At 38.9% G+C, this 24,352-nt stretch overlaps 1 protein-coding gene across 6 annotated transcripts in view; it reads right to left on the reverse strand.

Moving 5' to 3' along the window:
- The window catches only part of qser1 (glutamine and serine rich 1), a 146,564-nt gene that overhangs the window by 31,985 nt on the left and 90,227 nt on the right, over positions 1-24,352 (reverse strand). For 4 of the 6 annotated variants that reach the window (XM_059976116.1, XM_059976111.1, XM_059976113.1 and 1 more), the window contains 4 exons: positions 23,353-23,456; positions 12,070-12,231; positions 4,494-8,270; positions 1,081-1,409 (listed from right to left, as the gene is read on the reverse strand). In XM_059976116.1, coding sequence (XP_059832099.1) covers positions 1,081-1,409; positions 4,494-8,270; positions 12,070-12,231; positions 23,353-23,456 — 4,372 coding nt within the window. Of the gene's footprint in view, positions 1-1,080; positions 1,410-4,493; positions 8,271-12,069; positions 12,232-16,751; positions 16,879-23,352; positions 23,457-24,352 lie in introns of those variants that run through there. The other 2 variants (XM_059976115.1, XM_059976112.1) reach the window with 2 other exon arrangements.

Here is a 24,352-nt window from a genome sequence, read left to right on the forward strand (position 1 = left end):
CAACCTGAGTGCGGCCTCCTCACAACAGTGGAGGAAGCCATGGGTAGACATTTCAGAATGGGAATGGGAAGTGGAATTAAAATGGGTGGCACTGGAAGATCCAGCTTTTTCTGGTGGATGGAGCTTGACAAAATGTCACCCAATCTACGTTGATTCCTCTTTCTCCCGGCCTATATCACTTTAACTAATCAACTTCACAGTTCTTTACTTTGTCCCTCCCCATTCAGGTTTCACCTATCACTTTGTGTTTCTCTCTCTCCTCCCCCCAACTATCTACTCCTCAGTTTTCTTTCTCCAGTCCTGCTGAAAGGTCTTGGCCTGAATCGTCGACTATATTCTTTTCCATAGATGCTGCCTGGCCTGCTGAGTTCCTCCAGCATTCTGTATGTGTGTGTTGTTTGGATTTCTAGCATCTGCAGATTTTCTCTTGTTTGTGATTGGATTACTAGCCTCTCCTCAGTCCATTCTTATTCTGCAATAACCAAAATTTGGAATTTTCAACAAAATATGCACATACCAACAATTCATTCAAAACATTTATGTACTAATTTTTAAATTATTACGACGTTGGAACAATTTAATGATAGGCCATAAAATATTAATCGTTTTTCTATCCATAGATGCTGCCAATACCTCTGAGTACTTCCAGTATTTTCTGACTTTTTTTAAACTCGTGATTTCCAGCACCCAAATTTTCTTGATTTTCAGTCTTTGGAAACATTTCAGCTTGAGACCGTTCACTTAGACTGATGAAGGCTGTTGACCTTGAACTTCAACTATTTCCCTCCATGGATGCTGCCTGTGATCCCATAGCATTTTGCTGGTTGCTCCAGATTCCAACGGTTGCAGTTTCTTGACTCTCTGGCTATTACAAAGAATGCTGACCTACTCTACATCTTTATGGTCTCAAATGAATGAAGGAGATCCAAAAGATCTAAGTTTTTAAATAGGTCTTGGAGAACACGAGTAAATTTGACTTTGTAAAAAATATTATTCAAAAACACTTAAGATCAATCTGCACATTAAAATTTATCCCCTTCAATTCAAATTTGATGGAAAACATTAAAAACATGACACTACCTTCAGAGCTTTAATGTCTTCTATCTTTACAACAAATTCATCACGCTCCCTGTACATGCCTTCCCCTCCACTTTCTATATCCTCCTCATCTGTTGAGCCTTCCACAGCAATTAGTTCTTGTTTTTCAGCCCGCTCCGAAGGATTCAAATCAACTTGTTCATTTTCCTTGGGAGGTTCTGGAGCTTCAGCTGGCTCCTGTGCATCCTCTTTTGAAGGAGGTGGTGGTGGAAGAGGAGGAGGTGGTGGTGGTGAAGGATTTGCAACTTTTTCCTGCTGTACAACAGCTGAAACAGAAGTATTGGAACCCTTCTCTCCATTAGTGGACTCTACTGGAGAGAAATAAATACAGAATAAGGAAGAATAAAAGTTATCACAAATACACATTGTTTTTGAAGAATATGAATATTTTGATGTTCAATTATTAAACACATGTTATGATAATAAACATGTGATTACTTTAAACAGTAGAAACCCACAACGTGTCAGGTGAACACGAGGAAATCTGCAGATGCTGGAAATTCAAACAATACACACAAAATGCTGGTAGAACACTGCAGCCAGGCAGCATCTATAAGGAGAAGCACTGTCGAAGTTTTGGGCCGAGACCCTTCGTCAGGACTAACTGAAAGGAGAGATACTAAGAGATTTGAAAGTAGTGGGGGGGAGGGGGAAATGTGAAATGATAGGAGAAGACTGGAGGGCGTGGGATGAAGCTAAGAGCTGGAAAGGTGATTGGCGAAAGTGATACGGAGCTGGAGAAGGGAAAGGATCATGGGACGGGAGGCCTCGGGAGAAAGAAAGGGGAAGGGGGGAGAACCAGAGGGAGATGGAGAACAGGCAGGGTGATGGTCGGAGAGAGAGAAAAAAAACAAACAACTAAATATGTCAGAGATGGGGTAAGAGGGGAGGAGGGGCATTAACGGAAGTTAAAGTAGTCAATGTTCATGCCATCAGTGGCCACACATTTTAATTCCACGTCCCATTCCCATTCTGATACGTCTATCCATGGCCTCCTCTACTGTCAAGATGAATCCACACTCAGGTTGGAGGAACAACACCTTATATACCGGCTGGGTAGCCTCCAACCTGATGGCATGAACACTGACTTCTCTAACTTCCATTAATGCCCCTCCTCCCCTTCTTACCCCATCCCTGACATATTTAGTTGTTTGTTTTTTTTTCTCTCTCTCTCTTTGCCCATCACTCTCTCTGCCTGTTCTCCATCTCCCTCTGGTGCCTCCCCCCCCTTTCCTTGTCCCGAGGCCTCCCGTCCCATGATCCTTTCCCTTCTCCAGCTCTGTGTCACTTTCACCAATCACCTTTCCAGCTCTTAGCTTCATCCCACCCCCTCCGGTCTTCTCCTAACATTTCGCATTTCTCCCTCCCCCCCCACTACTTTCAAGTCTCTTAGTATCTTCTCCTTTCAGTTAGTCCTGATGAAGGGACTTGGCCCGAAACATCGACAGTGCTTCTTATAGATACTGCCTGGCCTGATGGGTTCCACCAGCATTTTGTGTGTGTTGATGTGTCAGGTGAATGCAATTAAATATAACACAACAATTGAGAGAGGAGTGAAATTCTGCCTTCAAAAGTACAATCGAGAAATTTCTTTCCATCCACACAATCCCAAATATATACATTTACTTAGCTTGAAACTTGCCACTCCAGTTCTCACGAAAGGTCCTTAACACAGACCATTGATTCTATTCTTCTTCTCACTGATGGTAATCGACCTGCTGCATGTTTCCAGCATTTTCTATCTTTGTTTTGAAAGTCCAGCATCAGCTCTTTGCTCAAATATGTATTAAAGAAATCCTGACATTGGCATTTTCATCAAAAATAGTTGAATAAATTTCAGATCAGAGCATAGGAAACAGAAGCCAAGATCGCTCTGCCATTCAATAAGATTGTGCCGGTTCTTGTCTGCATTCATTTTGCCACTTAATCTCCCCATAATTCACTTAGGCTACATCCCCACTACATTGGATAAATCCGTAACTGGAGCTTTTCAGAAACGCTTTCCAGGGTGTGTAATTTTGAAAACACCGCTTGGGCAGATCAGTGTGGACAGGGTAACTGCAGAAATCTAAAAACGCTGTCAGACAGCAGTGCGCCATTTCACTGTTTTCTTAAACGCAACCTAACAATTTCAGAACAGACGGCAACAAGACTGAAGCCAGAGAGTTAGAAATGTACTCACCAAATGCTTTGACCCATTACTTACTGAATAAATAAGTATACTCACTTTGCCCTGTTTTCTGTCCTTGCTTGTATGAAGGTGGTTTACCAATTTATGCAAGTACTTCTCTGACAATAGATGTGTAACAGCCTAATGTAACATTGTATGGTAATACAAGATAATACTGATGCAGACATGTCTTAAAGGTGTTTTATTAATGCAACAGAGTTAAGTCTTTTTCTCAATGTTCGTTGTCAGTCAGGTCACACTGTTCATGAACTCCCTGTTGGTTGCCTCCATACGCTTCAGTATGTTTTTTTTAAAACTTTAAGTCCTCCTGTGCGAGAGCCAACACCTGTCAGTCATTTAAGTTTTTCTAGTATGTAACTGAACAAACATGCACCATCTTTCACAGCGAGTTTCGACACCAAACATGTCGCTTGTTTTCTGTAGATGAATCCTGCGCATGCGCAGTAGAAGGAGATTTGCTGAAATATCCGTTTCAATGTGGACAGATATTTTTTTTTAAAAACGCATAGTGTGAACGCCTATTGTTTTTATGCAAAACCAGCATTTCCAAAATTATCCGATCTAGTGTGGATGTAGCCTTAGTATTCAGAATGTTAAAGCGATCTCAGATTTGCATATGCATCCAAAGGCCTCTGGGATAAAGAATGCTAGAAATTTACTACTCTTTGCTTAGTTAACTTTCCTAATCCAAATCAGAAATGATTATTTTGACAGATTGATAGCATCTCTCCAAATAACATCTTCTTTTTACAGATTTAAAGCACGTATTCTGTTCATTTAGATACTTATTTAAAGATATGACGTGGTAACCAGCCCAACAGGCCTGTGCTGCTCCAATTACACTCGTGTGACCAATTAACCTCCTAACCATACATCTTTGGAATATGTGAGGAAACCAGAACACCTGGGAAAAACCCCACACAATCACAGGGACAGCATACAAACTCCTTGCAGACAACAGCAGGAATTGAACCTGGGTTGCTGGCTCTGAAACAGTGTTATGCTAACTGCTAGGCTACCATGCCGCCCATGGATATTTCCATCCAAATAGCATGGCAGCAGCTACAAGATAATGGGATACATATGAATTACAATACTAAGTTTCACACCTGACAATGACCATATTTTCTGCAACAATATTTTAACCAATAGATAAAAAAAATTGGGATACAATTAGTAATTTTAAGTACATAAGCAACCTTACCTATTTTTATGCTTTTTTCCTTTTTATTGGGATCATCCAAAGCAGAAAGTGCAGAGGAAATGCTCTTCTGAAGATCATGGTTCTTCCCAACAGAATCTTCCTCATCAGAAGAAAATGCAGCTAACGTTTCCAAGTTTTTCTTCAGGTCATCATCTAATCTTCTGCAAGGGCTAGCAGGTCCACTTTCAGTAGAAAATAAGGCTGCTGGCACTGACTGGCTAGTTGAAACTGATGGAATCACAGGAGTTTGAATGGTATTGGTGGATGGACGTCTATTGCGATGTGCCGTACGTACAGAAGGTGCTGGAAATTGTTGCTTAGGTCCTGATTTAAGAAAGTCTAAAAAGGATGCAATGAAACCACTTTTAACTTCAGGTTGTTTTTCCTCAACTTCCCTAATTTTTTGATTTATCCTTTCTTGCTGATGATAATTTTCATAATAACTGTCATTGGATGTATGAGGTGAGTTTGGATCTTTGGAATTCGGGCGTTTACTCTGGCCACTTCGTTTTACTGGCTTCTGACCACTAATGTCATCCTCCACAGTTTCTTTAGATTGGGCTTTTACTCTTCGTTTCTTCTGATTAGCATCAAGTGACAAATCAGCATTTCCTTCTTCTTCAGGAACACTGTGAGACCACCCATCTGCTTGTCCTCCCATTTTTAACTTGGGCTTCACTGGCCTCTTTAATTTTCTTTTGATGCTAGATCCCGGCGTAACCTCATCACCCAGACTGTAATCAATGTCAGACACAGCACTCTCGTCAGTGTTACTTCTACCACTTGGAATGAAGTCAGGATCCTTTGTATTGTTTATGGCACCATCATCAGGAATGTCATCATTATCCTCCTCTTCAGATTCTGGATTAGCACTTAGCTGCTTTTTAAAGCCCTCAATACTGTGGTCATTGGTATCTTGGATAGAGTTCAAATTTGATGTATTTAAACTGGGCTGTATTTGCTGATCTGTTCCAAGTGTTTGCTGTTCAAGGCTTGAAGCTTTAGACTGAGTGGTATTATCTAAAGGTACGGCCTCAAGATCCAAATTAATCTGACTATTACTTAATGCCAGATTATGCATATTTTGTTGATCTGAAAGCAAAGCCTGTGTGGTATGGAAGTTTGGCGTAACATGCCTTACAGCTACTGTTTGAAATGTAGACTTCGAACCATCAGTACATTCAACTGACTGAATACTGGATTCACTGCAAGCAGATTTGACAAACTCTTGTGAAGTAACTCCACACTGCTCATTGGCAGAAAACACATCTTCAACGCCAGAAAAGAGGTTTCTATCAACACCAAGCAACATTGATTCTGTAAAACAGACTGAACTAAGGCCAACAAACTGAGACTTTGAATCATGTCTCTCTGGCTGATCAAAGTGATCTTTTCCTGTTATCTGTAGTGGTTTAGAAGATTCAGTGCCATCCAACTTCACTGCCTCAGAATTCTGCTGCAGAAGCTGTTGAGGTTGCGTTACATTGGCAATATGCCGCTCAAGTTGAAGAAACTGAGACTGATGATGGGTCACCTGAGTCTGAGTCTGCATTTGCTGTGGCTGTGACGATGCTTGAGATTGACTTAATCCCGACGGAAGCAACTGAGCTTGGAGTCCTACCGGCTGCTGCAGCAATGACAGTGACATTTCACGGGATGTACCCAGAAGTAACCGTGCACCAGAAAGCTGCAATCGTGGAACCTGATTTACAGAATGAGTTTGCAGTTGTTGTGGTGTATTAATAACTTGTGTGATGCGAGCTTGTGGTCTAGTCTCTGGTGCCTTCTGTAAAAGAGAATGAGGCTGCTTCATTTCTTCAGCAGCCATGATTATATGTGATGGCTGTGAAGAATCTGCAACATTTTTCATCTCGTGTGTGCTGATATTGTTGTTACTACCAATTGATTGGCCATGAGTTACCATTTCTACAGGTCGTGTCACATTAAACTGCTTTACATGCTCATGTTTTCTTTCATCAGGTTTTGACACTTGAAGTGTGAGACCTACGATCTGTTCCTCTAAGCGAGAATTACTCCTGATGACACTCTGAGATAGATATCGCTCATCTGCTTTTGAGACAGTGTAAACTGCACTTTCATCACTAATTCCACTTTCACTTAAACCTGAAGTGGATGCAGCAAGGGAGGGCTGCTGCTGTAGCAAATTCTGAATTGGAAAACCCTCAGCTTCCTTAGAAGGAGCATACAAATCAGAATCAGATTTCCTTTTTATGTAAGACTGCTTTCTGTCTGTAGGTGATTGAGTGTTTTGCATGGTGTGTGAATGAGACGTTGAAGTGAAAGTTGGCGAATGAACTCCGGATAGAAACTTTTGAGACTGGGGTGAAGAAACACTTTGTGACTGACTGGTTGGTGACGAATGCATAGACATAAAGTTCTGAGTAGGACTGGATGCAGATAAATTCTGTGCACGAGTAGATGAAGAAAATGGCAATGACTGTGTATGGGATGTCAAAGTGATAGATTGTCCAGAGGCGTAACTTGGTGAGAGACTAACAATTGACAACCCCTGTGTCTGTGCTGAGTAGCTGTTTTGTGACTGACTCACAGCAGGCAATCCCTGAGAGTGACCAGAAGTATAGCTTTGCGTCTGGTTACCAGAAGACAAATTCTGTGATTGACCAGAGTAGCTGTCAGTGTGACTAGCTGAAGGCAATACCTGTGATTGATCTGAAGAGTAGCTAAGAGTTTGACTAACAGGTGTCAAGTTCTGCGATTGACCAGAATAAGAAGCTGGTGATTTGCTTAGTGTAGTGAGCTTCTCAGGCTGACTGGAGGAATACACTTCTGAGTGACTAACAGTTGACATATTCTGAGATTGTGTTGAAACATAGTTCTGTGACTGACTATTTGACATTGCCAAGTCAGATGCCTGCTCTGAAGAGTACACTTGAGATTGGCTTGCTATTACAGAACTTGGTTTTTGCGTTGCCGTGGAGTAAGTGTGTGTTTGTACAGTCACCGTTACACTTTGGGATTTGGCAGTTTTTGTAGAACGTTGAGCTGACCTTGAACAGTTCTTAGGCTTTGAGGAATAATCAGGAGATTGAACAGTGGAGGAATAACTCTGTGACTCCTCAACTGTTACTGGCGAATTCTTTCGTTGTGTTCCACCATTGCTCACCTGAGACTGTTCTCCCAGAGGGCTACATGCTAAACCTGTATGTCTTGATGTTTCCTGAAAATCAACTCCACTCCCACTGGCAAGATAGTTTTGCAAGGAATGGTGAGAACTTGGTAACTGCGCCTGCACTGAGTGTGAGCTGGAAGGCCGCTGGTGATGCTTAATAACACTACATTCTCTTTGAAGTGCCCTTTCAATAGAGGCAGTTGAACTAGAAAAAACTGATGTGGCGTATGGCTGAGATGCTTGCTGAGCTGGTCCAAGTGCTGAAGGCAACAAGCTAAATTGTGGTTGCAAGAGATGAGGAGCAGATTCTTGAGCTGAACGATATGTTGAAGACTGGGGTATGCTCGTACTTAAAACAGTACTACCAATCCTGTCAAATGTCAATGGGGGAGGAACAGCAGTCTGAGAAGACTTCATCTGAAGCAAAGGATCATGTGAAGAAAGAAGCCCGTTTGTTGTAGGATTGAAAGCTGCATCTTGAAGCGTCAGAGACTGTGTACCAGTAAATCCGCGAGTGCTAAAGGAAGGAGGATGCTGATAAGCTGCAAGAGCTGATGGCGGGAATGTTCCTGAAGCTTGCAGTGCTCCAGTGACAAACAGTTCTGTAGGCGTAGAAGAGTGCATACCTAGAAAATTTAATTTAGGGAACAACAATGATAGAGCATAAGTCAAATGCACATTAAAAAACATATTTATTTGCACAGTCTTCTAAATTTCTCTTCATAAAAAAAAAACAGAAATTTATATGAAGTTGTTTTATGCTGAGGTTCACCAGATATGGGCATAGAAGAGTGCATACCCAGAAAATTTCAAATCACTTTCAAATAAGTTATTCAGCTGAATAGATTCAGATAAACATTATCTCACAGACTAATTATGTTTTCAGTTGTCAGGAAACCTTAAAAAAGATGTCAGAAATAGCTTCATTGTTGTACTCAATCCCCAGTTTAAAGAAAAAAACAATCTTGTTCACCATACAGCCTCCTGCTTCCACATGTACCAACTGAATTTCAAAGCTTTCTTTCCAATTTTCCATAATATGCAACTTTGCAAAGAAACTCAAAAATAAGAGGTACTGAAAGATGTCCATAGAATAATTCTTTAGTCTGTTTACTAATATCACTGACCAAAGAAGCAAATCAATATCAAATACAAGTGCATATACAAGCGAAAGTACTTGCATTTCCAGCTGAAAGACCCAAGCGTACTCAAGTCACCTGGATCAGATGAACTGAACCCAAGGGTTCCGAAAGAGGCAGTGGTAGAGATTGTGGAGGCATTAGTAATGGTCTTCCAAAAGTCATTGGACTCTAGCATGGTGTCAGAAGACTGGAAACTATTCACTCCACATTTCAAGAAAGGAGAAAGGCAGCAGAAGGGAAATTATAGACCAGTTAGCCTGACCTCAGTGGTTGGAAATACATTGGAGTCAATTGTTAAGGATGAGGTTACGGATTACTCGGCGACACAGGGCAAAGTCAGCATGGCTTCCTTAAGGGGAAATCTAACCTATCAAACCTGTTGGAATTCTTTGAGGAGATTACAAGTAGAATAGCAAAAAGGGATGCAGTGGATATTGTACATTTGGACTTTCAGAAGGCCACACATGAGGCTGCTAACCAAGTTAAGAGACCATGGAACTACAGGAAAGCTACTGGCATGGATAGAGCATTGGCAGATGGGTAGGAGATAGTGAGTGGGAATAAAACGATCCTTTTCTGGTTGGCTGCTAGTGACTACGGGTGTTCCACGGGGGTCAGTGTTGGGACTGCTTATTTTTATGCTATATATCAATGTTTTAGATGGAGTAGAGGGCTTTGTTGCCAAGTTTGCAGATGATACGAAGATTGGTGGAGTGGCAGGTAGTGTTGAGGAAACAGGTTAGCTGCAGAGGACTTAGACAGATTAGGAGAATGGGCAAGAAAGTGGCAAATGAAATATAATGCTGGAGAATACATGGTCATATACTTTGGTAATAGAAATAAATGTGAAGACTATTTTCTAAATGGGAAGAAAATCCAAAAATCTGAGATGCAAAGGGACTTGGGAGTCCTTGTGCAGATCACCCTAAAGGTTAACTTGCAAGCTGAGTCTGTGGTGAGGAAGCCAATTGCAATGTTAGCATTCATTTTAAAAGTTCTAGAATACAAAAGCAGGGATGTAATGCTGAAGTTTTATAAGGTGCTGGTGAGTATTGTTAACAGTTTTGGGTTCCTCATCTAAGAAAAGATGTGCTGGCATTGGAGAGGGTTCAGAGGAGGTTCACAAGGATGATTCCGGGAAGGAAAGGGTTATCATACAAGGAACATTTGACAGCTCAGGTCTGTACTCACTGGAATTTAGAACAATAAAGGGGGATTTCATAAGGGGGAATGTTGAAAGGCTTAGACAGAGTAGATGTGGAAAGGAAGTTTCCCATGGTGGGGGAGTCTGGGACAAGAGGGCACAGCCTCTGGGTAGAGGGCCATCCATTTAAAACAGAGATGCAGAGAAATCTCTTTAGCCAGAGGGCAGTGGATTTGTGGAATTTCTTACCACAGGCAGCTGTGGAGGCAGGTCATTGGGTGTGTTTAAGGTAAAGTTTGATAGGTTTTTGATTGGACACGGCATCAAAGGTTACAGGGAGAAGGGCTGAGGAGGGGACGAAAAAAGGATCAACCATGATTAACTGGCGAGCAGACTCGATAGGCCTAATTTTACTTCTATGTCTTATGGTCTTACGTAGTTCTACAGAGGGTGTTTTTTTAATATAGTATTCTGCTTAATAAGGAATAAATCTTTCATTTTGTGACACCAGTTATTTAGGTTAGGGTTGACATAGTGAGGTAGTCCCACTGATCATTTGGCAATTTCTCCTGTATGGAGAAAGGGATCTTTACCATGCAGCCAACTTCTGTTCTGTTGGCTCCAAATATTTATTTATGCACAACAGAATTTCTTCTCTGTACTTTCAACTTTATTAATATGATAAACAAAGTAGTTACAAATGTTGCATGAGAAAGAACATAACGTATCCAATTTTTAATATATAAAGATATTACTGATGGTCCTTACTGAGAATACTCAGTTACTCAGATACAAGTGCATCAAAGCAGTTTTGCAAAAAAACATACTAGGGATACATTGCTGTGGGAACTCAGCTATCAAAGCTTTATTTAACCAACTGAGATGTCCTTTATGGACTGATAAGGATTTCATTTCAATTTCTGGCAGTATCTTGAACGGCTACTGGATTCAGGGCGAGTGTATAGGTGTGAATTAATGTATACACTATTCATTATTTTTGGTGTTCTGAACATTCGTTTAAAAAAACAGTGTTAGGCAAGAGAAGTCTTGGGTAAGATTGTCCTACAGAAAAGATTCACAAAACATGTATTAATGTTCTTTAGGAAAAACAAACAGAAACAGGGCCTTAGAAAGTGACTTGAGACCAATAGAGCAGAGAGACAAAAGTCAAGAAATAGATATTTGGAGGCCAGAAATGGAAAAGTGCAAACTTCAAGAGAACCTAGAGCCAGAAAAGATTAGAGAAAACAAAGTGTGAAGTAATAAAAAGGATGTAAATCAGCAGGCACAATGCTAACAGACTTGTCACAAGTTGGATACAAATAGCGCAGAGGTCCAGGTGAGCTTAGGTATATGGAGGATGCAAGATAAGGGCATACATAGAAAATCATTTTAAAAAGTTGTAACTATAAATTACAAAGCCATATGTAACTTTGCTGTGGTTTATGATCAGGATGTTTGGCTTAACAATAAATTACAAGGGATGAAAGTTTCTTTTTTTTTACATCATTTGCCTACCTTTTTTTTTTACACAAAGAAACCTCACGTTTCAGATAATAGACAACATTGGTAACTGATTTCATTATGCTAACCTCACCAAACAACTCTTGGCTCAAAATTTGAAAACAATGTTTTTTTTGAGTTTGGAGTAAAAATGAATGCTCTGCTTTTAGCAAATTTTATTTAGTTAATAATAATTGGGACTTCATAATCCAAACAAATGCAAAACAGGCAACCTTTTAAAATTGTAAATCAGCCAAAATTCAATCCAGTTAATTCATATAAACTTTCAGTTTCAAAGAGAGCTTTAATTTCCTTCACCTCAAAAATATTATGCCATACCAGAATGTCATATGTAGCCTGAAAGAGATTAGAGAAAGGGAGGGAAGGGAAGGGAAGAGGTGACTAGCAACAAATTATTTTGTGTTTGCTTCCTCTCCTGGAACTCCCCAACAGTTCAAAAATGCAGAGTTGTTAGTAGATGCACAAGCTCAGCCAATACCTATTCACTTTTTGATTTCTTTCACTTTGTGGTATCTGTTTTTCACTGATAATGCAAATAGCATAGGGAAATAGCTACGTAAAGCATCAGCTCAGCAAGCAAATTCAAGTCTCCCAGCTTCATAATTTTAGTCTTACCTGTCTGCCATGAAGGTGTTCTGAACTGTGGTAGCAGGGAAGCTGTTGCAGGTCCACTCTGAGGAGTGCGTGATTCAATAGCCGTAAGGAAATTCATAACCGATGTCTCTGATGCACCACTGCCAGAATGTTGCATGGTTGCATCAAACAAACCGGACAGCCCTGAACAAATGCAGACAACAATGAATACAATTAGGCTAGCTTCATTCAAAATAGGACACAATCAGTAATGATCAATCACCAAGGCATCAAAGCTAAGCCTTCATTCCATTACTTATCAAGAACCTACCTACCTCTACCTTAAAAATATTCAAAGACTTTGCTCTCCCCATCCTTTCAGGAAGAGTTCTAAAGGACCTTCAAGCAGGTTGGGGGGGCTTCACCTTGATCATGAAAGCCTGACCCTTCCTTTATGAAGACCTCACAAATATTTCTGGATTCTCCCACAACTGAAAGCATCCATGTATTTTTGAGGATCCCGACCACCGATCCCACAATCTCTTTGATCCACTACCATCAGGAAGGAGGTACAGGAGAATCAAGACTAGGACTGCCAGACTGCGTAACAGTTTCTTTCTTCAGGCTGACAGACTAATGGATACCCTGCCACCACCAAGGTCTCATCACTAGGGACAGCAAGCTGTTTTTTATACTGTTAACCTGTGCTATGCATTACATCTTTTTTGAATGATATTATATTAACTTATTTATGACAATATTTTGTTTTATATGTTGCGTGTGATCTTTGTTTTGAGGGTGCACCTTAGTCTGAGGAGAATGTTATTTTGTTTGGTTGTTTATATGTAGAGATGACAATAAACAAACTCTTCACCACCCTTTCAATGCTTCTACATTTCAGTTTCGCTCTCCTTCCTTGCTCTTCAGCAGATACAAGCTTAGCTTGATCAACCTTTCTTTAAACATAATGCCATTCCAGATGGTAGTTTAGTGAAGCCTATACTGTTTCCAATACATTGAAAGTCTTCAACAAGGTGTCTAACACAATACACAGTATATTAACAGAGCATTCTTTCACCTTTTCCCAGCTTTTCTCATGCTTCTAATATTTCACGGACCTTTCAGCAACCCTCATCATCCCACAGCCACATTTCTGTAACAGCTGACTGATCATAAATTTTCTGTTTACATACTCAGACTATCTGCTGTGCTGGTATACTATATTCATTCAGGTACACAATGTCCATTTTGTTATTTTTATTATTTTTGTTACTTTGTGCTTTATCTACTGATCTGTATACTTCCTGGTTAAACATGGATTGCTAGCCAGAAGAAGCACAAAAAAAATTAGCTCCAAGCCACTCTACTGAAACTGCCCACTTGATCTTCTATTTTAGGGAAGAGAAAAAGCTTAAAACTTTGTTATCAACAAGGAATAATCTATTCACTTTTGTGAAAAGGTGATAAATTGAATTTATTTGCAAACCACATCAACCCCATCGTGATAAAAAAAACCTTATTGTAACAGAAGAAACCTGCAAATTGGTTGAAGGCAGCATACAACATCCCACGGGACTTTACAGTCAACTCAGCACTTTTGATACGCAGGTATTATTGCAATACAGTTAAATAATGCAGCCTATTTCCTCACAGAAAGGACTCAGAAGCAGCAATGAGGGAATGCTCGTTTTTAAGTAATGTTAGCTGGAAGATAAATATGCTCTGGGACCTTGTGCAATCCAAAAAAAAGCTCTTTGTATTTTTGTTCTATTAGACAGGGCTTCAGTGCTGTTTGTCATCATACACTCACTGCCTCAACCATCACATTGTTTCCTTACGCTGAACTCCATCTGCCCATCACCCACACACTCCACCTTATGGCTGCATTCTGGCTGCATGTTACTTGATTCTATGCTCCACCTTCCTCTATTAGATTCCATCATCTTCAGCTTTTGTCATTTCTACCTATTACCTCTCATCTTCAGTCACTACTTCCACTCCTCACTCCAATTCACCAGGGTCCACTTATCACTTGTTAGCTCTTGCTCTACCTTTCCTTTATACTGGCTACCTTCTTTCTAACTTACAGTTCAGGGCAAGAGTCTTGACGCAAAACCTCTATTTCCCTCCAGACACTGCCTGACCCACTGAGTTCCTCCAACATAATTTTTTTTTGTGCCTAATGTTGTGCCTATGTCAGTGAAGATTTCTTACTCTGGTAACTGGAAAAGGTAATTCAAACCTAGGAACATCCAAGAGAAAGTCAAAAACTCCATCCTTAAAGTAGTCCACTACTCAAGATGTTAAAAAAAAGTTCCCTTTTTTGATGGTAGTTTAGTAAACAATAGATTGAGTCATAGTCACGTACCACCACACCCCCCCAACACTTCAGAAGGCAAAAAAGGAGTCAGACCAAATTACATCAATTTCACCAAAAAAAAAAATTTGCAGGCTAATAGATGATACTTTAGTGGGTGGTAATTATAGTCTTTTAAACATAGGTACATAGCAACTAAGTAACAATCATGGAAGTTGGAAGGCATTTGTTAGAATTAAAACACACCAATCAGAAATATGATTTTATTCAAAAAATTCTATTGTGAACTCAATGATCATTCCAACCAGGGAATCACACTGAAAATAGCTTGAAGCTTTAGCTGCCTCATCATCTTTTCCACAAAGCGGACTTCAAGCAGATCTTCACAAGTCACTGCATCATTGTGTTTGCTAAAAATACATATATTAACTATAATCATTACATGAACTTGCACTTTAAATAATCCAGCCTAGCCCCTTAAAGAACTTAATTTTTCAAGAACAAAATCCTGTGAAATGACTAGGGCATATACCAAACACAAGGAAATCTGCAGATGCTGGAAATTCAAGCAACACACACAAAATGCTTGTGGAACACAGCAGGCCTGGCAGCATCTATAGGGAGAAGCAATGTCGACATTTCGGGCCAAGACCCTTCATCAGGCATATACCAAGCAGTTTCCTATTTTATCAACTATGAAGAGGAAAAAGTTCTAGCCTTAGCTCTAGCTTTTCTCCCCCCTAAACTGCCCATATTCAACACCTTTTATAAGTTCTAAGAACTAGAAGAGGCAACAACACAATGGAGTTTTATTTCATGCCTTCAAAAAAAAAATGGGCTTAGTCCACAAGGCATAGGACCAGAAGCAAGTTATTAGTAGGTGAGTGATCCCAGCAGACATTTGCTTATTTTCTTTTACTTGTTATTGGACAAGATATCTGCAAGGCAATATAGCTTCTGGAATGAAATCCCTCAAAATGAACAATTTCCCCAATAGTTTAGTTCCACAAGGACAGGTGATTATAATTTGTTTGCTCAAGGAAAGTTCACTGAGCCATTCTCTGAAAGTGTTCATGTAGCATACATATTAAAGAGATTGAAGTTGATACATCTTACTAAATGATACTACTTATAATAATTTAAATGACTATATTAAACCAAACACATATATATGGAAAAAAAGGAAAACATCAAAATGGAACCAAAAAAATCAAAATGCAAACTCAACATTTACAACTTACCAAGTGGTCAAAATTGGATTACAGCAAAACTAATAGAAAACTATGATCAGATCCATAATAAGGTTACCTACTGTTCCATATAATGAGGTGTGAGATGTACGAGAGGTGATTGATAAGTTCATGGTTTAAGGTATAAGGAGTCAATTTTAGAAAACCTAGCACATTTATTTTTCAACATAGTCCACTCCTACATTTACACCTAGTCCAGTGGTCATGGAACATACGGATCTTGGACCTCCAGTAAGTGTCCACAGCAGGGTGATTGATAAGTTTGTGGCCTGGGGTAAAAGGAGATGAGTTATACAGCTCTCATTACATGCACATGCAGTTCAACTCTGAGTGATTATGCAGAAAGTTTGAAGTTAATAACTCATCTTCCGCTACCTTAGGCCATGAACTTATCAATCACCCATCTGTGGACACTTTCTGGAGGTCCAAGATCCATATGCTCCATGACCACTGGACTAAATGTGTAAATGTCGGAGGGGATTATGTTGAAAAATAAATAATGGGTTTATTGAAAAATAGGTTTTCTAAAATTGAATCCTTCTACCTTAGGCCTCAAACTCATCAATCACCCCTCGCACTTCTAGAATGCAATTCAAGAATAAAACTGGCACTGAGTTTAAAAACTACTTATAATAATGCAACATGTGATTTTTTTATCATTTGTTCTCAATATAAAAAGTAGTATGTGGAGTTTACAATTCCACATGGGGAAAATGTTACACAAGAATGGAATTTCTCATGAATCATAGTAGATTGCTTAAGGGCACTAGATAAGGTTAAGAATACATTATTAAACAATACTTTAAAATGTTACAAAGACCGAACCTTTAATATACACAGAATTAAAACCCTGACACTTCAAAGTAAGCTGTAATTTCTCAGGTATTAGTACTAAAATACTGTTTACCTCTTTCCATTATATTTATTAAAAAATATATTTTAATAATCATTCATCCTTTTATCCACCATTCATTCAAGACGTGTACTTGCTGACAAGGCAGCATTTTTGTTTGCCAAATTCTAACTGCCCTCAAGAAAGTATTAGCAATTACTGTTAATCTAAACAATTCAGTTTTCTTTATAATTCTCTTTGTTTTTTTCTCTCGAGTGTGAATTTATTTTCAAATAAATCTTAGGTCCTTCCAATGCTTGCTTACTGCCTTCTTGCTTCTTGCTTCCATTTGATTTTTCTACTGTCTCCTCATCTGCTCTTTCCTATGTGCAGTTCTTTGATCAGATAATGCCTGGTAAGCATAGACATATGCACTGGAAAACATGATCAGTCTGTAGAGAGAATAGAAAGAGAAGTTTCTGAACAGTATAAATTTCAGGTTTACAGGACTGATAACAATCTCCCAGGATCTAGCATTGGTTTATGTTTAATAATAAAATGCCAAGGAAAATGCATAAGAAATCAATTATAAAATGTTCAGGGATCCATGAAGACTTTCAGCATTTGCCACATCAGATTTCTGCACATTGTGGCCAGTAAATGGCTCCAAGTGGTTTAAAGCAAAGCTTTTAGTCTACAATTTTCTGTATTTGCTTATGTAACAAATGTTATTTTTGCTATCACAGCAACTTTAAAGATAAGATCTGATACATTTCTGTTGTTGGTAGATTTTCAGAAGTTTGGTTGGGGTTTCCTGCAACAATATTTTCAGGGTATTTCCACCAATAAAGCACTTGTAAAGCTTTGACCCAACATTCTCAAAATTTCCTTGCAACAGATTCAGGGGACATGAAGATTGGGTGTTTATACAGCATTTGATAAGGTGCTACACAGAAATGCTGCTGTATGAATTATGGTATGGAATTCAGAGGTACAGTAACATATTACTGGAGTAGTCTTCAGAGCCCAGAAACTCCAGATAAACAATGCTGTTGTCTCTTAAATGCCCTGTCGGAGGCCTAGCAAGCTACTCGATTCAAGAGCAACTATAGAGGCACAGTAAATGCAGGGCTTGCCAATAGATTCCATATTCTGCGAACACAAACAAGAAAACACACAAGAAAAAAAGTCACTATGGTCATGTGAATTTTAAAAAGGGGGAGATGGTTAATAGATTTATTAGAAAATATAATACAATCTTCAACCATCATTCAGACCATTGCTCTTCAAAAGTGTAATTAAATAGTCACAAGTTTCCAAGATTTATACAAAATGAAGGCCACCTAACGAAGAGGATTTCAAGTAAATTCAGCACACTGACCAAAAAGATATATAGCATGACATTTAATGGGGAAAAACCAGAAACAATAGAGGATGAGAAACTTCGGTTTTGAAGAAATATTGGAGACACAAGTGCCTCCATTAGCAAAAACTTAAGATTTTTTTTTCAAAATTGAGGGTATATAGTTTATGAACTGATTACTAAGTGCTTAAATTTATGATCAAAGGAAGCAACATACAAACCCCATTTCCAGAAGAGTTGGGATATTTTCAAAAATGCAGTAAAAACAAAAATCTGTGATATGTTAATTCACGTGAACCTTGATTTAGTTGACAAAAGTACAAAGAAAAGATTTTCAATAGTTTTACTGATCAACTTAATTGTATTTTGAAATATACACAAATGTAGAATTTGATGGCTGCAACACACTCAACAAAAGTTGGGACAGAGGCATGTTTACCATTGTGTTACATCACCTTTCCTTTTAATAACACTTTTTAATCGTTTTGGAACTGAGGATACTAATCGTAGTAGATTTGCAATTAGAAATTTTGTCCATTCTTGCTTGATATAAGACTTCAGCTGCTCAACAGTCTGTGGTCTCCGTTGTCTTATTCTCCTCTTCATGGTGCGCCATACATTTTCAATAGGAGATAGATCTGGACTGGCAGCAGGCCAGTCAAGCACATGCACTCTGTGTCTACAAAGCCACACTGTTGTATCCCGTGCAGAATGTGGTCCGGCATTGTCCTGCTGAAATAAGCATGGATGTCCGGGGAAGAGACGTCGCCTTGATGGCAACGTATGTCTCTCTAAAATCCTACTATACGCCTCAGAGTCAATGGTACCTTCACATACATGCAACTCACCCATGCCATGGGCACTGATGCACCCCAATACCATCACAGATGCTGGCTTTTGCACCTTTCGTTGATAACAATCAGGATGGTCGTTTTCGTCTTTGGCACAGAGAACTCGAAGCCCATTTTTTCCAAAAACTAGCTGAAATGTGGACTCATCTGACCACAGCACACTTTCGGTCCATCTGAGATGAGCTCGGGCCCAGAGAACTTGCCGGCATTTAAGCGTAGAGTTGATGTATGGTTTCCTCCTTGCATAATACAGTTTCAAGTTGCATTTCTGGATGCAGTGATGGACTGTGTTAAGTGACAATGGTATTCTGAAGTACTCCAGAGCCCAGGTGGCTATAATTATCACGGTAGCATGACGGTTTCTTAGGCAGTGCCGCCTAAGGGCTCGAAGATCACGCGCATTCAACAGTGGTTTCTGACCTTGCTCTTTACGCCCTGAGATGTCTCTGAATTCTCTGAATCTTTTCACAATATTATGTACTGTAGATGTTGAAAGACCTATATTCTCTGCAATCTTGCACTGGGAAATGTTCCTTTTGAACTGACTAACAATTTTCTCACGAATTTTGGCACAAAGGGGTGAACCACGACCCATCCTTGCTTGCAAAGACTGAGCCTTTGATGGACGCTACTTTTATATCCAGTCATGATAGCTCACCTACTACCTGCTTAATGTGGAGTCTTCCAAACTGGTGTTACTTGAATATTCTGTGCACTTTTCAAACTTATTTTAACTCTGTCCCAAATTTTGTTGAGTGTGTTGCAGCCATCAAATTCTAAATTTGTGTATATTTACAAAATACAATTAAATTGGTCAGTAAAACTATTGAAAATCTTTTCTTTGTAAATTTGTCAGTTAAATAAAGGTTCACGTGAATTAACATATCACAGATTTTTGTTTTTATTGCATTTTGGAAAATACCCCAACTTTTCAGGAAATGGGGTTTGTAATTAGCAGTCATCAGAATTATTTAAAAAGTTATCCATGGCCTCAAACAGGCAAGATGAAGCATGTTTCTTTGGCACTACTTCCATGGGGGCAAGGAAGCTATACCTTAAATCAACTTAAGTCAAAAACATTAGCCAGCCATTAATGCAATCCTGGTTCTAGCAATGGAAGGGTTTTTACCATCAATGCTGGGAAAGCAAAATCTATAAAAGCTTTCAAGTAGCCCATGGATAAATATAAGAAAACACTGAAGGAAAAAAAAACAGATGAAGAGGGCAACACAATGGGATAGTGACACTGAATAAAAGAGCTATCAGAAGTGAAATGTGCCTGACAGTCTTTAATACTGTGATATTCTTGTATACCAAGAAGTTATTCTCAGTCCTACTTTAGCTTCCTAAACTGACAACCAACTTAATTAAAACAAACCCTTTGGAAATTTTCTATTTTCAGCCATGACTTAGATGATTGCTTTAGTGTCAGAGTTGTGGCTTCAAGTTACACTCTTAATTTGACAACAGAGATTTAGACTGTTATTCAAGTGCAATCCTACAGTACATCAAAAGTACTTAAATTAACTTTACTTTGGGACACAAGGCATTGTTTAAAGTAGATCAACGCCTTGAAAAATTCATTTAAATTGCTTTCTGTTAAAGCATGGCAGAACAGTTTTGCACTCCAGTGCAAGAAATATAGCTGCCATTATAATGCCCCCCCCCCCCACAAGACTAACCTGATAATTATCTATTTTTAGTGGCATTTGTTGAGATTAGATATGGGAATAGGATAATGGAAAGAACATTAATTTAATAGCAAAGTCCTACAGATGCTGACAGCCATGGCTGACAAGTAAAAGACAGCATAAAAGCAAGAGAGGGCAAATAACATAGCAAAAATTAGTGGGAAGTTTAAAAACAAACAAAATATGGCAACTAAAAAAGCATAGGGAGAGAAAAGATGAAATGTGAAGCCAATACTATCAAAGAGGATTGCAAAAGTGTTTTCAGAGATATAAAGTGTAAAGAGAAGCGAGACTAGATATTGGACTGCAGGAAAATGATGCAGGAGAGGTAGTAATGAGGGACAAAGAAATGTCAGACTAACTTAATATGCATTTCTCATCATTCCACACCCCCCCCAGTCGATGAAGGGTTTCAGCCTAAAACATCGACAGTTTGCTCTTTTCCAGATGCTGACTGGCCTGCTGAATTCTTCCAGTATTTTGAGTGTGCTGCTTGTATTTTCAGCATCTGCAGATTTTCTCATATTAATAAGTACTTTGCATCAGTCTTCACTGTGAAAGACACTAGCAGTATGCCAGAAATTCAAGAGTGCCAAGGGGCAGCAGTGAGTGTATACTTCATCCTGCTACTAAGGAGAAAATGTTTGGAAAGTTGAAAGGTTTGAAGGTAGACAAGTCTCCTGGACCAGATGGAGCTAAAGCGGCATTAGTAACGATCTTTCGAAAATCACTAGATTCTTGAATAGTTCTGGAGGAACAAAAAATTGCAAATGTCACTCAACGTCTATTCTCTCTGCCTTGGTTCTTTCTTTGCAACTTTCTGCGTTTTCTGTAAAAAAAAGTATCTCCTCCCCCCCCCAATGTAATGAAAGACCACAGATCAGAAAAAGTACACTTGGTTCCCCAGCAACACCCCCACCCCCCCCAAACCAAGATGCTGCCTGATTTGCTAAGCATTTTCAGTAATTTGTTTTAAATACTGGGGTGAATACCTCTGCTGTTAAATCTACCAGAGTTGCTTATATATACCATAATTTAACATCTCTTCCCAAAAAAGCTTTCCCTGGTGCTGTAATGCTTCCTTGCTATTCCTGTTCACCTGCATAGGAAAGTTTTGATCTTGCACTCCAATTTGAAATGTTACATAAACCTCAAGACAAGGCTTCTTTAGAATGGATACTAGTAATGCTACCATTGAGGAAACAAAACATTTTAAAATACAATCAGCAAATTGGCTGACTCATGTCTTGACTTGTATGTTGAAGTTCTGGAACTGTACCCTTTTGCTTAGTAAATATTTGCAAACAAAAAGTGACACCACCAAAAATCAGAAAAGTGTTGAAAATCTGACATAAAAACAGAAAAATGCTGCCAGCACTCAACAGGTTAGGCAGAACCCAGAGGAGGAAAGCTAAAACTTCATGCCAATGGCCTTTTATCAGATTGTCTTTTAAAAGACGAATCAATATACTCTGCAAATATTCTTCCATCTTGGCAAGCATGTCCTTGTTTTTAATCTATTTATGGAAGTTGGTGTCACTGCCAAAATTGGTATTTATTGCCCATCTCTAATGGGAAGATGGTTACAAGTTGCCTTCGAATTGTTCCAGTTATTGTGGCAAAAGTTCTTGCACAATTCTATTAGGCAAAGAGTTCTAGCATTTAGAACAATATACAGTGGATTCCAGTCAATTTAGCTAATTGGGGCAGCGGCTTATTAGGCACAATTCTTAAAGTGCATAAACTAATCAAGAAAATAGCTGGAGTTTGCTTTGTGTAATTGGGACAGGAGACTGTTGAACGGTTTGTAATTAGAGTTAGTTTTGTGAACTTGTGGTTCCATTAGACACTATACCATGCTCCGAGTGAACAGCTTTAAATAGTGTCAGTTGTGCATACTTATGTTCAAAAAACACTGATTTTTATTATTGAAAATTGGCAAGAAATAAAGCACAAGACAATTCAGAACTGTTTCACTCACTGCAGTTTCAAGCATGTGGGCTTTGAAATGCCAGGAATGGCCAAGTTTGAAAACTAAACAATTTCACTACTTCAACAAGTTAGGAACTAACAAGAATTTGAAAAGTATTGACAATCATTTTGAATGGTACAATGAAAATGAAGATTTGGAGAATGCAATCGTCAAAAGCATTGCATGAAGTTAGTCCATTATCTACACTAAGTGTCTGCATTGATTTTGTTCATTTACAGTCAATCAAAAGAGCAAAGTAACATATTCCTCCATCGCTAACTATTAGACCCTACTACACAGTTTTATAGTACTGTAGTACTATTAGCAGTGTTCTAATTTGTTCTGTATTTCATTTAAATACATAGTTTGCTACTCAGTTAAAAAGCAGTTTGTCTTTTTAAAACCTTTTTTACCATTTCAATGAAACGTTGGCTCATTGGGCCAAAATCTACTGATCCTGTGTCCCAATTAACCCGAATCCACTGTACTTCCAAATCAAGGCTGTATGATCTGGAGGACTTCTGTAGGTGGCAGCATTTCTACATTCCAATTGCCCTTGTATTTTGAAGCCAAAACGTGCACTTTGAAAATAGCACTGAAGATGATCTTGAAGTGTTGCCTATTCAATCTACATTAAAAAGTGGTCAGTTGATCCTAAAACATTTCATGGCTTTGGACTGGCCAGGTAATCAATACAGAGCCATCTAACTAGAAAAACTATCCTACTTCAAATTTATTTGCTGACGAAAAATTACTAACTTCCAAAAATTACACAAAAACTGATTTCAAAGGAATGCTAAAAGATGGTTTCAATACACATCACATGATAAATAAAATACACACCCACAAATCTATTGATTTTTAATTTTTCTCAGACGTAATAAAAGGTCCTTGACATGAAACATTAACACAGATTCTCTCTTCATTAATACAGACTGTAAAAATGAATTATTTCCCAACACGTTTTAAATCAAGGCATCTACTGTACTTTTTTTAAAAAAAAAACAACTTCAAAGTTACTCAAATCCACATAATAATCTATTTTGTACCTGTGGGATGATGTGTAGTGGTATAGCCAGGCAGCTGGTGAGATGTTGCATAAGCCTGTCTGTGAATGAGGTCAGTTTCCGGATGTGATGCTCCATAGCCCAAGCTGAGAAGAAACAAAGTTAACAGATTTAGTCACTCACATACAATAAAGAGTTACTCTTAAACAGGGAGAGACTAAATGCAAAAATAAAAACAATTATTGTGCTAAAAGTTTAAACAAAGACCTTTATATTGGAAAGTTACAATATAGACATTGAAGTATAAGAAGTATTTCATAGAACCACTGTAGAACAAGTGGAGATCATTTGGTTGTCCACAAAGGATCTATATAAAAGTAATCACCTAGTCCCACACCTCCATCCTCGCCACATAACCATAAAAAAATCCTTTCAGATACAAATATACATCCACTTTGAGTGTTTCAATTAAATCGGCTACCTTTGCACAAGACACTCCAGATGCTGGTAACTTGAGCAAATAAACAAACTACTGGATGAACCCAGCAGCATCTGTAGAGGCAAAGGCTTGATCAAAATTTTGGGTTGAGGCCTTGAATTAGAACCAGGTGTAAACAAGAGTTAGCCAGAATATGAGGTGATTTAGGTGGGCGAGGGAGAAGCTAACAAGCAATGGGTGGATCCAAGTGAGGAGGAGTTCAAGGGCAGATGTAACAAGGTGGGGGAATAATAGCCCTTCATGAGTGCACCTCAAGGATGGGTGCTTAGCTTACTGCTCTACTCTCTCTATACTCATGACTGCCTGGCTAATCATAGATCTAATGCCATTCATAAATTCACAGATGACATCACTGTTGTTGATAAAATTTCAGATGACAATGACAATCTCCATGGATCTGTTCTGGCCCCAATACACTGACACAATAATGCAGAAAGCATAAGAACAGCTCTACTTCATTAGAAGTTTGTGGATATTGCTATGTTACCAAAGAATTCCTATAGATGTACAATGGAGAGCATTGTGACTGATTGTAGCCTCCAT

This window comes from Hypanus sabinus, chromosome 7 (genome assembly GCF_030144855.1).
Source record: "Hypanus sabinus isolate sHypSab1 chromosome 7, sHypSab1.hap1, whole genome shotgun sequence".
Taxonomy (NCBI): domain Eukaryota; kingdom Metazoa; phylum Chordata; class Chondrichthyes; order Myliobatiformes; family Dasyatidae; genus Hypanus; species Hypanus sabinus.